The sequence below is a fragment of the Poromitra crassiceps genome (genome assembly GCF_964638095.1).
Source record: "Poromitra crassiceps genome assembly, chromosome: 20".
NCBI lineage: Eukaryota > Metazoa > Chordata > Actinopteri > Beryciformes > Melamphaidae > Poromitra > Poromitra crassiceps.
Window position 1 is genome coordinate 30,339,209 of NC_139637.1, and position 16,396 is coordinate 30,355,604.

Sequence of the window (16,396 nt, forward strand, 5' to 3'; positions counted from 1 at the left end):
AACTCACAGAATTGTGTTGTTATAGGGAATAGCCTAGCTTACAGTACTGTCAGTTATTGTACTGTCAGTTATTGTAGCAAACACTGCAACAGGTACGCTGGGTGCAATTTAGAATGCTGCCACGATGACGGGACATAGGCTATGGCTATTTTGTTTTCATACACTTTCTGTAATAAAACGTATAAAAGAAAAACATCCTATCAGATGGGGGACCCTGGGACATTAATCTTATCAAATGGGGGTCCGTGGTCTAATTTGTGCCTAATTTAACGGCCCTTGATGTGGAAAAAGTCTGAGAACCATTTCCTATATTGCCTGATTGTGCTTTCTCATTGCACTCATTACAACTGATTATGGTGTTTGGATGAACACTGAAAGATCTTGTTTCTACCTTTTCTAGTCCAGTGTCTGTTGAATGCTTTTTATGGAAAAATCCAAAACCGGCACAAGAAAGTTCAGCAGGCCAAAAATATAACAATAAAGACAAAAATGAGCTTCTTGGGTACTTGTAGCAAATTTAATCACAGAGTATTCTACATGTGTAACTGGACAGTTTAACAAACAATGTACATGTTCACGCTAGGGCTGGGCGATATATCGAATATACTCGATGTATCGCGGCTTGTGCCACGTGAGATGTAGAAATGACTATATCGCGAACATTCGAGTATAATTGTCACGCATTGTTTATAACTTAAGCCGCCGGCATGACTCGCTTCACGTTTCCTCTTGTCAGCTCTCTCTCTCAAGGGAGATCTCTGTCACACTCAGGAAGGGAGGGGGAATCACATGGATACGTCAAACGCGTCAAACCGCGTCAGACACACCCGTCCTTAACCTATGTGCGATTCGAAATCACGCGTCCGCACCTATGGTCCGCACCAACCCAAGGAGGCGCAGCTAGCGAAACATGGCCGCCTCCACTGTGGCTGTTGACAGTTTCAAATGATAACAAAACAACCACTATTGCGATTTGCAATACATGTCCCGCAAGGTTTCTGAGATTAGGGGAAAGTCTGAGCTGGCGTTACGCTAAACCAACATGGGGAGGAGGCAGCGGATTTGTTTGGCGTTAACGTTAGCTGTTGTGATGGGGGCTAACATTAGCTAGCTGGTTGTGGCTACCTAGAGCAAGCAGCGCTCCACAAGCTTATTGTGACCAAAATCCCCGCATTTAAAGCACTTCATACTCCCAGAGCTGGCGTAAACCATAGAGAACCTCATGCATTACTCAAAATGAAACGTCCAGGGTTTGTGTCTCCGGTCTCCAAAAGCAACTAACGTTAACGTTACATGCAAGCTAACGTAGCTAGCTGCAGGGCTGTCATGATCTATCAGGAAAACGAATGCGCGCATATGTTGCCGTCATGCCAATAAGAGTCTAAATGTAATTTTTTATGTTTTATCTGCAGACTAAGCAGCTAGGCTTTCGGTTCTATAAAAGCCATTATTTTTTGTATTGACTATTGAGTGATACACTTTACTAAAACAATCATATTAGGCTATATCAGAATAGTGATGTCAGATTTGCGTAGGTCAGAGCTATGGAATATTAAATCATCCATCTTTGCTCACTATCTGCCCTTTCTTCTTATTTTTTACCCCAGGTGTGCATAAAATACAGGTTAAGAACTTATGGAAAAGTCATGGAAATCCATTGGTCAAAATGTGTATGAACCCTGAAGGGTTAAATTGAGCATTTATGAGAGATTTCAAAAATATCGACATATATATCGTGTATCGCGATATAGCCGAAAAACATCGCGATATTCTTTAGAGGCCATATCGCCCAGCCCTAGTTCACGCAGGGCACCCGGTGTATGCATGAATGCTAAATAAGCAAAGTGTATAATGTGGATCCTAACTAAAATGCAGGCACAATTTGATCAAAAACACAATTTAGGTGCACAGCCAAAGAGAACTTTCTGAAAGCACTCACACAGGGCTTTCACACCGGCTGGGCTCCGTGCCGGTTCCGGTTCCCGAACCCAAAAGACCCGAAAAATAATTTTGGAACCTGAAAAGTTGGTTCTCAGCGGGACCAAAAAATAGTTGGTTTTTCCTTGGGAACCGTGACATCATCAGTGGGCTGTCTTATTCTAGGCTGTGAAAACGAGCAGGAAGGAGAAGGATTAGAATTATTTATTATTTGCAGTGGTCTGCTGAGGAAACCAAATGTTTAGTGGCGATTTGGGCATCTGCCGAATTTCAAGAACAGCTAGAAAGCAGTACAAGAAAGAGCAAGTCATATGCCGAACTTAAGGAAGAGATGGCCAAGGCTGGGTTCACTCGAACGCCAGATCAAATAATTAATAAACTGAAGAAGGACTACCGAATAATGTCCTCCCACTTTGGTTCCGCTTAAACTGGTGTGAACGTGGGCTGGTTTGCCAGAAAGCACCAAGGTTCTGAGACTCCAGAATGGAGCCAAAGCCAGAATCGTGGCTGTCTGAATGCGGTAACAGTGTCCTTGATGAAGGCTGTTTGCTGAAATGCATGCATTGTGCTGTACTCAATCTGACCCAGTTTCCTTAAAAAAAATAGAGGTGCTTGGCCTTTTCCCTTTTTCAATCTGAAGAACTATCATCTGTTGAAATTGTCTTATCTTTGTTGAACAGTGTAGGTAAATATCTGCCAAGTCTTACTTTGGTCACTAATGTCCACAGGAAACTTAAAAACCACTGAAAGCATGCAGTAAACTAGCAGTCGGAGTTTTGAGGCTGTGACTAGCATGTTTGTCTCATGTTTTCTCATATAATGTCAAGCAAATTGATTCCTTAAATTGTTAAAATGTGTTTAACAGAAACAAAACATAACATCTCAAATTCTCATTTAAATTTTATTTGTTAAAAGCTTGGTAAAAAAAAAATCATCCAGCAGTCAATATTGGTGTGGAAAAACTAAACATGCAGTGAAAATAAGTCATAGTAAATATTAGTAGGCTACTTTGCTGAATTAATTTAGTTGCACTCTTCACATTTCTACATGAGACAAAGCGAGGCTTTTAGAGAGACGGCTTTTTACAAGGAGAGACAAAAGTGTGAACAGAGACTCAAAACAGGATGGACGTAGACCACGCGATTAAAAAAAAAGTGTGTGTGTGTGCGTGCACGTGTATGTATGTGCATGGCATGTGTGCGTATACGTGCATGTGTGTGTGAGGGAGAGAGACAGTGTGTGTGTGTGTGTTGGGGGGGGGGGGGGGGGGGGGGGGTTGTGGTTTTTCGTGCTTAGCATCCTGTTTGAAGCAGATCTTCTGTGGTCACACGAAGGCCTTGTTCTGTGCTCTGATGGTCTCATATGTGTCCATACTTTGGGGGGTCAGACCCTGCAAGACAGATGGAGAGAAAAGGTATATGGGAAGAAAAATACATTTAAAATAAATTAATTCATTAAAATAAATAAATGTTGTGTTGTTTTTGACGAGAAAAAAAGGTCCTTTACCCTCCACCGTGCGGCAAGCCCTGGCTTTTCCTTGTGCCATTTTAATTGTCTTTTTAAGCATTAGAAAGAGAAGTCTCACCGCATAGATGCCCCCGTCATGCGGCTGCTTCTGTGGGATGGAAACAGTTGAAACACAGGCACATTATCAGCGTGTGCTTCAGCAGAATCTGTACAATGCTTGGTGCTAAACAGGGATGAGACGAATAGTCCGATGAAACGAGTAATCACCAGAATATAACATCTGCATTTTACATAATGTGAAAACCAGGAAAATGGTTTGTTAAACATAAACCGCAAACCACTGTGCTAACTGGGGTCTGGGGCTAATGCTTTTGCTAACTTGAGTGGGCTTGTGTCTCCTATTATGCTAACAGTTGGCTTTTCTCTGAACTTTAGTCTGGTGATCTGGCGATTTGACTTGAGCTGTTACTGCAGCCAATGTTCCAAAAGCATAGTAGGCATATTTGCATCTTTTACATTGCCATTATCCGCACAAGATAACGTCCACTAATTCATCCAGACTCCCGAGGCTTTTTTTTTGTTAAATTGGCATCCACCTACTGACCCTGTCACCCATGCTGCCCCTACTGTTCATGTGAGTATTGCAGCTTGGGAATGTGCAGTTTCTGAGGATGTGCTCAACCAGCGCTTCAAACAAACAAAACTCAAGTTTTTAACCTTCTTATGTCCATGTGGCATTTCGCTAATGTCACATGACATACGCATCAAAACAAGTCATTTGCGCCATGTCTGAGCATATCCGCTTTGAAACTGCAGTGTACCAATCACAGTCTCAAAAAATTGATTCAGAAAGGCAGGATTTCCTATGGCACAAACCTAAGGAGCCAATCCTGTACGAGTCAGTTTGCATTATGCTAAGGAAACAATCCTGTAAGAGACGTTTTGCATATCATAATGTGCGCCTGCAAGCCACAGCCAAAAGCAATATCTGCCGTTAGAGACAGAGACTAGAGCAGGGGTGCCCAAATTCTTTCCCATGAAGGGCCAAAACTCAATCTTGGTGGAGGGCCGAGGGCCAAAAATAAACGTTGTGGAATTACAAAGTGTTTTATAGAAAAAATTAACATTCTAAATCTAAAATAACATTTCAATATAATAATCGACTTTTTATCTGGTAATTGTAATAATTTGCAATTGGTTATATATATAAAAAAAAACATCTGTATTTGTGGGGAGCTTAAACATTTAATCAGTAAACACCCAGTTAAAAACAGTTGTATTTTCCACCTTTGTAATCAAGAGAGAAATTTGACTTAATTCACAACTTGAAAAATCCTCAAGGTACTTTGAAAATGTTCAGAGGGAAGGGAACTGGTTGGAATAGCGTGAACCTCCCACGTGCTATGTCCTACCAGTGAAGCTTCCCCTGTCAGGTGAAAAGAAGCAGCTGGCTAACTGCCCATGGGGGGGGGAAACGTTTTTTTTCCCAAATCCGTGGCGGGCCAAAACAAACAGAGCGCGGGCCAAACATGGCCCGCGGGCCCCAAATTGGTCAGCACTGGACTAGTGGAAACTGTGACAGTGTTCAGAGTATAAACAGTTGGTGGTCATGCTATAGTCAAAAGGAAATAAACACTCTGCCTGAGGCTGCTTTTAAAGCAGAGCTACTTAGTATCTTAAGGACAAACACCAAGAAAACCAGCGCTCTCAAACTAACAGTTACTCTGCCTTTTTCACAGCAGCCATTTTGTGTCTAAAAGGCAGGACGTAACACAGATGCATCAAAAGATTAATTCGGGTTTCCAACTTCCAGTCCATGTAGGTGTTACAGTCCTGGGACCCTAATTAATGTGTTGGTTGCACCTGTGTTTACCCTGCCTTTGAGACACAAAACGGCGGCTGTGAAAAAGGCCCATTGTATTCTTCTGACACAAAACGTGTACTTTACCTGAGGGTGGACAGCAGGCTTGACGTCGACTGCATGCTTCTGCCAAACAAGTCAGAGAGCTCACATCAAACAAGTCAGAGAGCTCACAACAAACAAGTCAGAGAGCTCACATCAAACAAGTCAGAGAGCTCACATCAAACAAGTCAGAGATCTCACAACAAACAAGTCAGAGAGCTCACATCAAACAAGTCAGAGAGCTCACAACAAACAAGTCAGAGAGCTCACATCAAACAAGTCAGAGATCTCACAACAAACAAGTCAGAGAGCTCACATCAAACAAGTCAGAGAGCTCACATCAAACAAGTCAGAGCTCACATCAAACAAGTCAGAGAGCTCACATCAAACAAGTCAGAGAGCTCACATCAAACAAGTCAGATCTCACAACAAACAAGTCAGAGAGCTCACATCAAACAAGTCAGAGATCTCACAACAAACAAGTCAGAGAGCTCACAACAAACAAGTCAGAGAGCTCACATCAAACAAGTCAGAGAGCTCACATCAAACAAATCAGAGAGCTCACAACAAACATCTCAGAAAGCTCACATCAAACAAGTCAGAGAGCTCACATCAAACAAGTCAGAAAGCTCACATCAAACAAGTCAGACAGCTCACATCAAACAAGTCAGACAGCTCACATCAAACAAGTCAGAGAGCTCACATCAAACAAGTCAGAGAGCTCACATCAAACAAGTCAGAGAGCTCACATCAAACAAGTCAGAGAGCTCACATCAAACAAGTCAGAAAGCTCACATCAAACAAGTCAGAGAGCTCACATCAAACAAGTCAGAAAGCTCACATCAAACAAGTCAGAGAGCTCACATCAAACAAGTCAGAGAGCTCACATCAAACAAGTCAGAAATCTCACATCAAACAAGTCAGAGAGCTCACATCAAACAAGTCAGAGATCACATCAAACATGTCAGAGAGCTCACATCAAACATGTCAGAAAGCTCACATCAAACATGTCAGAAAGCTCACATCAAACAAGTCAGAGAGCTCACATCAAACATGTCAGAGAGCTCACATCAAACAAGTCAGAGAGCTCACATCAAACATGTCAGAGAGCTCACATCAAACATGTCAGAAAGCTCACATCAAACAAGTCAGAGCTTACATCAAACAAGTCAGAGAGCTCACATCAAACAAGTCAGAGATCACATCAAACAAGTCAGAGAGCTCACATCAAACATGTCAGAAAGCTCACATCAAACAAGTCAGAGAGCTCACATCAAACATGTCAGAAAGCTCACATCAAACATGTCAGAAAGCTCACATCAAACAAGTCAGAGAGCTCACATCAAACATGTCAGAGAGCTCACATCAAACAAGTCAGAGATCACATCAAACAAGTCAGAAAGCTCACATCAAACAAGTCAGAGATCACATCAAACAAGTCAGAGATCACATCAAACAAGTCAGAAAGCTCACATCAAACAAGTCAGAGCTTACATCAAATAAGTCAGAGATCACATCAAACAAGTCAGAAAGCTCACATCAAACAAGTCAGAGCTTACATCAAACAAGTCAGAGATCACATCAAACAAGTCAGAGAGCTCACATCAAACATGTCAGAAAGCTCACATCAAACAAGTCAGAGCTCACATCAAACAAGTCAGAGATCACATCAAACATGTCAGAGAGCTCACATCAAACATGTCAGAGAGCTCACATCAAACAAGTCAGAAAGCTCACATCAAACAAGTCAGAGAGCTCACATCAAACATGTCAGAGAGCTCACATCAAACAAGTCAGAAAGCTCACATCAAACAAGTCAGAGAGCTCACATCAAACAAGTCAGAAAGCTCACATCAAACAAGTCAGAAAGCTCACATCAAACAAGTCAGAGCTCACATCAAACAAGTCAGAGCTTACATCAAACAAGTCAGAGATCACATCAAACAAGTCAGAGAGCTCACATCAAACAAGTCAGAGATCACATCAAACAAGTCAGAGATCTCACAACAAACAAGTCAGAGAGCTCACATCAAACAAGTCAGAGAGCTCACATCAAACAAGTCAGAGAGCTCACATCAAACAAGTCAGAGAGCTCACATCAAACAAGTCAGAGAGCTCACAACAAACATGTCAGAGATCACATCAAACAAGTCAGAGAGCTCACATCAAACAAGTCAGAGATCACATCAAACATGTCAGAGAGCTCACATCAAACAAGTCAGAGCTCACATCAAACAAGTCAGAGATCACATCAAACATGTCAGAGAGCTCACAACAAACATGTCAGAGATCACACATCAAACAAGTCAGAGAGCTCACATCAAACAAGTCAGAGATCACATCAAACATGTCAGAGAGCTCACATCAAACATCTCAGAGATCACATCAAACAAGTCAGAGCTTACATCAAACAAGTCAGAGAGCTCACATCAAACAAGTCAGAGATCACATCAAACAAGTCAGAGATCTCACAACAAACAAGTCAGAGAGCTTACATCAAACAAGTCAGAAAGCTCACATCAAACAAGTCAGAGATCTCACAACAAACAAGTCAGGGAGCTCACATCAAACAAGTCAGAGATCTCACATCAAACAAGTCAGAGAGCTCACATCAAACAAGTCAGAGAGCTCACATCAAACAAGTCAGAGAGCTCACATCAAACAAGTCAGATATCTCACAACAAACAAGACAGAGAGCTCACATCAAACAAGTCAGAGATCTCACAACAAACAAGTCAGAGATCTCACAACAAACAAGTCAGAGAGCTCACATCAAACAAGTCAGAGATCTCACAACAAACAAGTCAGAGAGCTCACAACAAAGAAGTCACAGCTCACATCAAACATGTCAGAGAGCTCACATCAAACAAGTCAGAGATCTCACAACAAACAAGTCAGAAAGCTCACATCAAACAAGTCAGAAAGCTCACATCAAACAAGTCAGAAAGCTCACATCAAACAAGTCAGAGAGCTCACATCAAACAAGTCAGAGAGCTCACATCAAACAAGTCAGAGAGCTCACATCAAACAAGTCAGATCTCACAACAAACAAGTCAGAAAGCTCACATCAAACAAGTCAGAAAGCTCACATCAAACAAGTCAGAAAGCTCACATCAAACAAGTCAGAGATCTCACAACAAACAAGTCAGAGAGCTCACATCAAACAAGTCAGAGAGCTCACATCAAACATGTCAGAGATCTCACAACAAACAAGTCAGAGAGCTCACATCAAACAAGTCAGAGAGCTCACATCAAACATGTCAGAGAGCTCACAACAAACAAGTCAGAGAGCTCACATCAAACAAGTCAGAGAGCTCACAACAAACAAGTCAGAGAGCTCACATCAAACAAGTCAGAGAGCTCACATCAAACAAGTCACAGAGCTTACATCAAACAAGTCACAGAGCTCACATAATTTAGAGTTAGACTAGCACATGTGTGAGATTTAACTGGTTATATAAATTACAAGTACAGTAGGCTGTTGACATGGACATGACATGAAATAAAATTACCTTTTGAAAGATACTGATGTGACTGGATATTGTAAAAATCTAAAGACTTAAGTGGTTCCCACACCGGTGTATGCATACCCCTAGTGGTATGTGAGGTGAGGGTACTACATAGGGTACTTGAGAGGAAGGAGGAATGGGAAAATGAAGAATAAATCATGAAAATAAATTAAATGTTAATATAACTCTGCTCGGAAGGCACTAATTGCAACTCTTTTGCTCCATTTCTTTGTAATGTTATATTCTTCAAAGGGTGGGTTATTATTCATTGATAGAATCATATGATATAGTTTTCTCTTGCAGGTGTCGAAGCAAAATATTGTAGCCTGACTAAAAGGTATAGGAGGTACTGAAGCCAAAAGTTAAAGAACCACTGCTCTATTTGAACTCAATAATTTTGTATTGTTTTTTACCAACTATTTTTGACACTGTTTAAATATTGTATATAATCTTATTTTGAGCATGCTCAGTACACTCTGTGGTGTGGCAGAGTTTTGCTCACCCTCAGTCGGCAGTACAGGACGGTGAGGATGAGGCCGTAGACGATGAGGATGCCGTCCAGGATGTAACAGATGTACTTCTCCTCAAACACAAAGGCCTCTGTAAGCACAGTACAAACATCATAATTGCTGTTCTCCATCTACATCAATGATGTACCCAAGGCTGCTGGCAATTCCCAGATCCATCTGTACGCTGACGACACCATCCTGAATTCAACGGGCCATTCTCTTCACTCTGCGGCATCCACTCTTCAACTTAGTCTTGCATATCGAGCAGTACTTTCACAGCCTCCACCTACTTCTCAACTCCAAGAAGAGCAAATTTATTCTTTTTGACAGGAAACTTGACACTGCCAGCGCCCCCAAGATCACCTGTACTGACGGCTCCATGCTGGGGTTTGTTACTTCTTATAAATACCTGGCAGGTAGACCCATCCCTCTCTTTCTCCACTCATATAAATCACCTGCAGGCTAAAGTCAAAGCTCGCCTGAGCTTCTTAAACCGCAATAAATCTTCCCTCACCCACGGCACTCGGCCAAACACACACTTGTCAAGATGACCATCCTGCCCATCTTTGACTACGGTGACACCATCTACAGAATGGCATCTCAGTGCGCCCTCAGGAAACTCGACACACTCCATCATTCCAGCATCCGTTTAGCCACTGGCACTCCCTTTAACACCCATCACTGTGACCTCTATAACCTGGTGGACTGGACATCTCTCCACATCAGACGGCTTCTTCACTGGCTTCAGTTCATCTACAAAGCCATACTTGGCAAAACACCTCTCTACCTCTCCTCCCTTCTGCACATCTCCAATTCAGAATACAATTTCAGGTCCAGTAACTTCATCCGGCTCACCATTCCCAAAGCCCGCACTGTCTTTGGTTGCAACACCTTACGATTTGCTGCAGCATACGACTGGAACACTTTACAAAATACCCTCAAACTCACTGTCCTCACATCACTCACTGCTTTTAAACAAAATCTGCAACAGATCGTAGTCTACTGTTACACCTGTTGACTGCCTCCCACTCGCACACATACCCCCAGCCCCCTCTTTCCTCCCACCCATGCCCCTTCACTCACCGCCCTCTCCCTCCCTCCTCCTTCTCTCTCTCTCCTTTCTCTGTCTCTCTCTCGCTCTCCCTCTCTCTTTCTCCCTCTCGCTCTTTCCCTCTCTCTTATTATTGCTGTAATTTGTACTTGTATATAACATGCTCTCCTTTACTACTGTAATTTTTACTTGTATGTATCTAACCTTGTTTTACTACAGCCTCCCACCCCCATTCCCTCAAAAGGCCTTTGCTTTTTGACAGGCTGCTTTTGTATATAAGAATCTGTTCTTAATTGCTTGCCTGGGTAAATAAAGGTTAAATAATACTCTTCAGCACAACCATCATCGCCCCCAGCAATAAACGCAAAGGCATCTGTAAGCACAGTACAAACATCATGATACTCTTCATCACAGCCACCATCACCTCCAGCAATAAACACAAATGCCTCTGTGAGTGAAATTGATTGATTGATTGATTCATCATTATTGTCTGTGATCAACAATCAATCAATCAATACATTTCACTCACACCTCTGTAAGGAGAGCACAGACATCACAGTCTTCTTCACAGCCATGATCACCTCCACCAGCAATTACAGACATACTGTCTCTCCATATGGAAAATATTTTACAAAATGTGTATATATGCTTGAACTGAAACTTGTAAGTAATAGCCTACGTATGACAGATCCTTAGTAAATTTGTGTAAAATGAATATGTAAGTTGGTAACTTATAAGAACTTTATATGACAATAAATCCACATATGTTTAAAATACATACTACAGCATGCGCTGGGACGCGTCATCAGTGATGTTAGCTGGGGTCGTAAGGTGTTTCGGGTCTGTCAACATCATACACCCTCGCCCAGTAGACCCAGCCGAGGCCGATTAAGACTCCGACCCGCGTCCCAGAAGCAGCCGCTCACGGATCAGCCTTCCTACTCTGTCTGCAACGTTGCCCGCGGAAGGGCTGATCACGCCCAATCTGCTGCAATAGAGTTAGTGCTACACCGCAGTATTGGCTGTATAGGCTCAGGCCCTGTGGGTGACTCCAGGCCGGGCTCCTCCTACGTCTCACCAGACCCTCCCGGGGTAAAGGCAATCCAGAGGCAGAGAGGATGCCTCAAGAAGGCCTGTGCGCTGCACGTCATTCGCCTGCGGCGAGCACCTCGCTCTAGCCTGAAGGACCCCAGGCCACGCCGATCTTTGCACAGATTTTCAGGAGGCTAATCCGTAGCGTATGTGGATTTCTCCCTCACGAGAGAGCCAGGCTGGGGTGCTAAACCCATCCCGTACCGGATGCTGTCTCTCTGACCGTCAACTATCTCTCCAGCTTGTCACCAAACTATACTTGGTTGTCACCTAGTCTATTCCTAAGTGTCACTGGCCAGGGGAGCCAATATGCTTAGTAGATTTGTCTAATGTGAAACTTTGGGCAATTATAAATACTATTATGATAGTAAATCCACATACAATATCCTTAGTAGATTTGTCTAATCATTAGACAGTGTGACACTTATTTGGGAACTGAGAGGAAATCCACATACAAATCAGATTTGTCTCATGTGAAACCGATATGATTTGGGAAATTATAAATACCACATGACAGTAAATCCACATACAAGATCCTTAGTATAGATTTGTCTCATGTTAAACTGATATAATTTGGGAGATTATGTGAGTTGAAAGAGATCATCTCTTTCAAACAATTCAAATCTTAAATGTGACACTGTCTGGTGAAAGGGGTAACAAGTAGCTATAGGCAACTGTGAAATCACCAGTGTTGGGCAGTGAAAGCGTTACTGTAATTTTATTACTTTCCCAGTAACTAGTAATGTGAGGGATTGCAATTTCCAAAACAGTAATTCAATTACAGTTACTAATACAAGTAACTTCAAGTTACTGCATTACCTTCTCCAGCACTGCCACAGAGCTAAAGTGTGCTAGCTAAAGCTAAGCTAAAGTGTGGAGATAGGTCTGGCAATGCAAGACTACTGTGCTCCTGGAACGCAATTTGTTTTTTGTCCTATAGGTTGGCAAATAAATAGAAAGTCTGCAGTTTGGCTGATTGTTGACTGGAACTTGCTAAACACGCCAGCCCCATCCCACACAGGGATGGGGCTGGCGTAGTAGCAAAAGTATCATAAATTAACAAGTAACTTCTAGTAATTTCCTCAGTAACTACCCCTTCCCGTCCAATTTAAACAAGTTTAGATGTACACTCAATATGACAACGAACAGTTTTAGGATCACTAAATAATTTGTTAGCAAACTAAGCTTGTTCACCAACTTTCAGGCCGTTTTCTCTGTATGTTGCTTTTAGGAGTACGAACATTCAAATAACCATATCTTCTTCAACCATTTTCAGATTTCAATGTATGACACATAATTTGAAAGCTTACAATCTGCACTTTCATAATCTGTAAAAAGAAATAATAATAAAGAAAAAGTGAAATATGACCTTGCCTACTTGTTACCCAAAACACCAGTCCCTGTCACAATAAGATGTACTGTCTCTCTTTCAGCCCACAAACAATTTAAATCGTATTTCCCCACAAGAGCTCAATAGGCAGTATTTACTCAAATACTCGTAATCTAAAAATGTGTAAAAAGTAAATCCTCACCAGTGCAGGTGAGGTTCATCATCAGAAGCAGGGTGATGAGAGACCCTCGCATCATCTTGCAGGGAAGAGGGAGAGTTCTGGCGTCGTCTCTCGGATGTCAGCTCGATTTCTAGAGAAAAATGCAGAGCGAGCAGCTAGCAGGAAGTGATGGGCTCTCTCTGTCCCTTTGAGAGCTGTGAAACCACAAGCCCACCGCTGCCTTCCTCAGTTCCTCCCCTCACACAGTTCCTCTCGCACAGAAGCGCTGCGAGCAACATTCCGTTGACAAAGGGCTCATCTTTTTGCCTGCTCTTTTACTCTGATAAAACGGCTCAATTCTTGTGACACTTGTTTTGGTGTGGCTATAGCTGTGTTGCAAAAGCACAATTTAAAATATATCCTTTCTTTATATGGTGATTTCAAAAGTGTTAAAAAATATCAATACATTTTGGGCTCATGAGTAGGACGAAAATACCCCCCAAAACCTAGAAATATGGAGAAGAAAGTGGCATTCTTAATGGGTGTTCAACACCTGTGACATCACCTGTTGCTGGATGTTCCACTGGGGCTGACTTCACATGTACAGTTCCATTTCAGGAACAGTGCCCCCTGCAGTTTACAAAAACAAGTCTAGATGCAGATGTGTGATTACCCCCCCCCCCAAATCCTACAAGGTAACAGTTATATGTAATATAGTAGATTTTCTTCTTACAAAGTTAGTTACTTTAAGGGACTGTTCGTTATTTTTTCATTTTCCCCCCATATATATATATACAGTATATATAGCTCAAGCATACAGCATCAGGGGGGAGGGGGCTTTGGGGGGGTAATATATATATATATATATATATACTGTATATATTACCCCCCCAAACCCCCCTCCCCCCTGATGCTGTATGCTAATAGAGTGTGGATCACTTAGTTTTAGCTCTGCAGTGTTCTCAGCACACTGGATTGCATGCAGCAGATGGTAGAATGCTCATCCATAAGAGACTTGACTTGGACTTGTGACCAAAGACTTGAGACTTGACTTGGACTGTAGCTCAAATACTTGATACTTGACTTGGACTTGTGACCAAATACTTGAGACTTGACTTGGACTATAGCTCAAAGACTTGAGACTTGACTTGGACTATAGCTCAAAGACTTGAGACTTGACTTGGACTATAGCTCAAAGACTTGAGACTTGACTTGGACTATAGCTCAAAGACTTGAGACTTGACTTGGACTGTAGCTCAAATACTTGAGACTTGACTTGGACTTGTGACCAAAGACTTGAGACTTGACTTGGACTTGTGACCAAAGATTTGAGACTTGGCTTGGACTTGCCCCTCAAAGACTTGAGACTTGACTTGGACTTGTGACCAAAGACTTGCGACTTGACTTGGACTATAGCTCAAAGACTTGAGACTTGACTTGGACTTGTGACCAAAGACTTGAGACTTGACTTGGACTATAGCTCAAAGACTTGAGACTTGACTTGGACTGTAGCTCAAAGACTTGAGACTTGACTTGGACTTGTGACCAAAGACTTGAGACTTGACTTGGACTGTAGCTCAAAGGCTTGAGACTTGACTTGGACTATAGCTCAAAGACTTGAGACTTGACTTGGACTTGTGACCAAAGACTTGAGACTTGACTTGGACTGTAGCTCAAAGACTTGAGACTTGACTTGGACTTGTGACCAAAGACTTGAGACTTGACTTGGACTGTAGCTCAAAGGCTTGAGACTTGACTTGGACTTGCAAAAAATGACCTGAGCATCTCTGTCAGTGCCCGGCCACGACCCATTGCTGCGCTTTAGCTATAATTTCACCTTGAATTGTAGGAAGACTGGATGGGCTGCTCATACATTTTCATACACCTATGTGGGATTCGAAATAACGAAGGTTATGCCAAACCCCACATAGGTTACGCTAAAACCACCACCGCAAAGCGTCCTACCTGTCGTTGGCCAGTCGGCAGGAAAGTATCGCGGGACTTCACGAGACTTGGTGACCGAGATCACGTTTGAGGTAATTTGATCCCTGTGCAACTCCAGGAAATGGCCTGGGGCGAAATATCACTGTGGTGGATGTTGAGGGATCAGATTATGACGATATTTGGGGAAAACGGGAATAAAAATAGCTATTTAGATGCAGGAAAGACAGGCTCACACTTGGCCCCAAATCAGCTCCATTTTACAACTGACTTGGACGCTATTGATCTCAAAACAACGCTAGGACGGCCAGAAACGCCGCGGACATCACTTGGTGAGTGGTCAAATCATAATTAATGCCAGGAGATGGGTCCAGGTTCAAAAAAACCGAAATTCTCCTTTAATAGAGAGATTAGATACATTGGGACAGAATGTGCTTTTAAGTTTGAAATTACTAGAAGATGAGGAACCTGCAGCTGAGCTCTGGATGTCACAATACTAGAATTTCTACCTCGATACCGATACCCAGGAAAATACCGATACTCAATACCATTTTCGATACCACGGGAAGGTGTAAAGTTAGACAGAAAAGCTCACAGGAAGTGAAGACAGTGTGCGTGTCCCTTCTTCAGCTGCCGCGTGTGTGTCTGTGTGTGCGTGTGCATGTGTGCGTATGTGCGTGCGTGTTTGTGTGCGCGCGTGTGTGAGAGGACTCTCTCTCTCTTACTCTCTCACACAGACACACACTCTCTCTCCCTCCCTCTAGTCTCTCGCCCGGACAGAGACTCCTATAGAGACAGTCGGCGTGTGTGGGAACGCCCACAAAATGTTATACGGCTGGCGCGCGAGTGGGGTAGAACCGCCCATTATATCTCAATGGGCTGACTCACCAAAGGAAGGTGCTGCGGCTCTAACTACAGTTTTGGGGATTCTAGAGCAGAACACAAGACGTCTGTTCACATGTGCGTTTACTGCGGTGCTTAAATCCCCGATCGTGTCTGCCTGTCAGTTCTGTCTGTTCTATCAGCTAAATTCTAACTTTGCTGAATGGATAGAATGGGGAATTTACCCCACCCTGACCACGCCCCCAGCCAGGCTGAGCCAGCTAACCCAGCGTCTATGACGAGACATCGCCTCAACCTATTGTGATAAATGCACCGCCCATCAAGACTCACTGTGACAGTAACACTAAATCCTCCATTATCTTTCTCCCTCTCCCATTCTCTCTGCCTTTCTTCTTTGCCTCCCTCCCTCTCTCTCTCTCCCTCTCTCCCTCTCTCTTTCTGTCTCTCCCCCTCTCTCTCTTTCTCTCTCCCTCTCTCTCCCCCTCTCTCTCTTTCTCTCCCCTATCTCTCTCCCCCCCTTTCTCCCTGTCTCTCTCCCCCTCTCTCGCTCTCTCTCTTTCTCCCCCCCTCTCTTGCTCTCTGTCTCTCTCTCTCTTTCTGTCTCTATTGAAACGTCTGTATGCAGTTACCATTTAAATGCACCAGCGGTAAAG

The 16,396-nt window shown here is 42.9% G+C and overlaps 1 protein-coding gene across 2 annotated transcripts; it reads right to left on the reverse strand.

The window, feature by feature from the left end:
• Window positions 1-552: 552 nt before the first annotated feature.
• Window positions 553-13,106, reverse strand: LOC310794629 (high affinity immunoglobulin epsilon receptor subunit gamma-like). Of its 2 annotated transcripts, none has more exons than XM_083656620.1 (5): window positions 13,002-13,106; window positions 9,320-9,417; window positions 5,354-5,392; window positions 3,524-3,553; window positions 553-3,328 (listed from the first exon to the last, which is right to left on the reverse strand). In XM_083656620.1, exons 1-5 carry the CDS (start codon window positions 13,054-13,056, stop codon window positions 3,263-3,265), a joined length of 288 nt encoding a protein of 95 aa, XP_083512746.1. In that variant the 5' UTR covers window positions 13,057-13,106; the 3' UTR covers window positions 553-3,262. The 2 variants fall into 2 exon arrangements, with proteins under 2 accessions (XP_083512746.1, XP_083512745.1); XM_083656619.1 differs by having other exon boundaries at window positions 3,445-3,553.
• Between the last annotated feature and the right edge of the window lie 3,290 nt (window positions 13,107-16,396).

Coding starts and splice junctions, on each gene's coding strand:
- LOC310794629 (XM_083656619.1), bottom strand. CDS start 13,056: ATGATGCGAGGGTCTCTCATCACCCTGCTTCTGATGATGAACCTCACC. Junction 9,418..13,001: donor GATGAACCTCACCTGCACTG/GTGAGGATTTAC, acceptor CTGTGCTTACAG/AGGCCTTTGTGTTTGAGGAG. Junction 3,554..5,353: donor AGCCTGCTGTCCACCCTCAG/GTAAAGTACACG, acceptor TCCATCCCACAG/AAGCAGCCGCATGACGGGGG.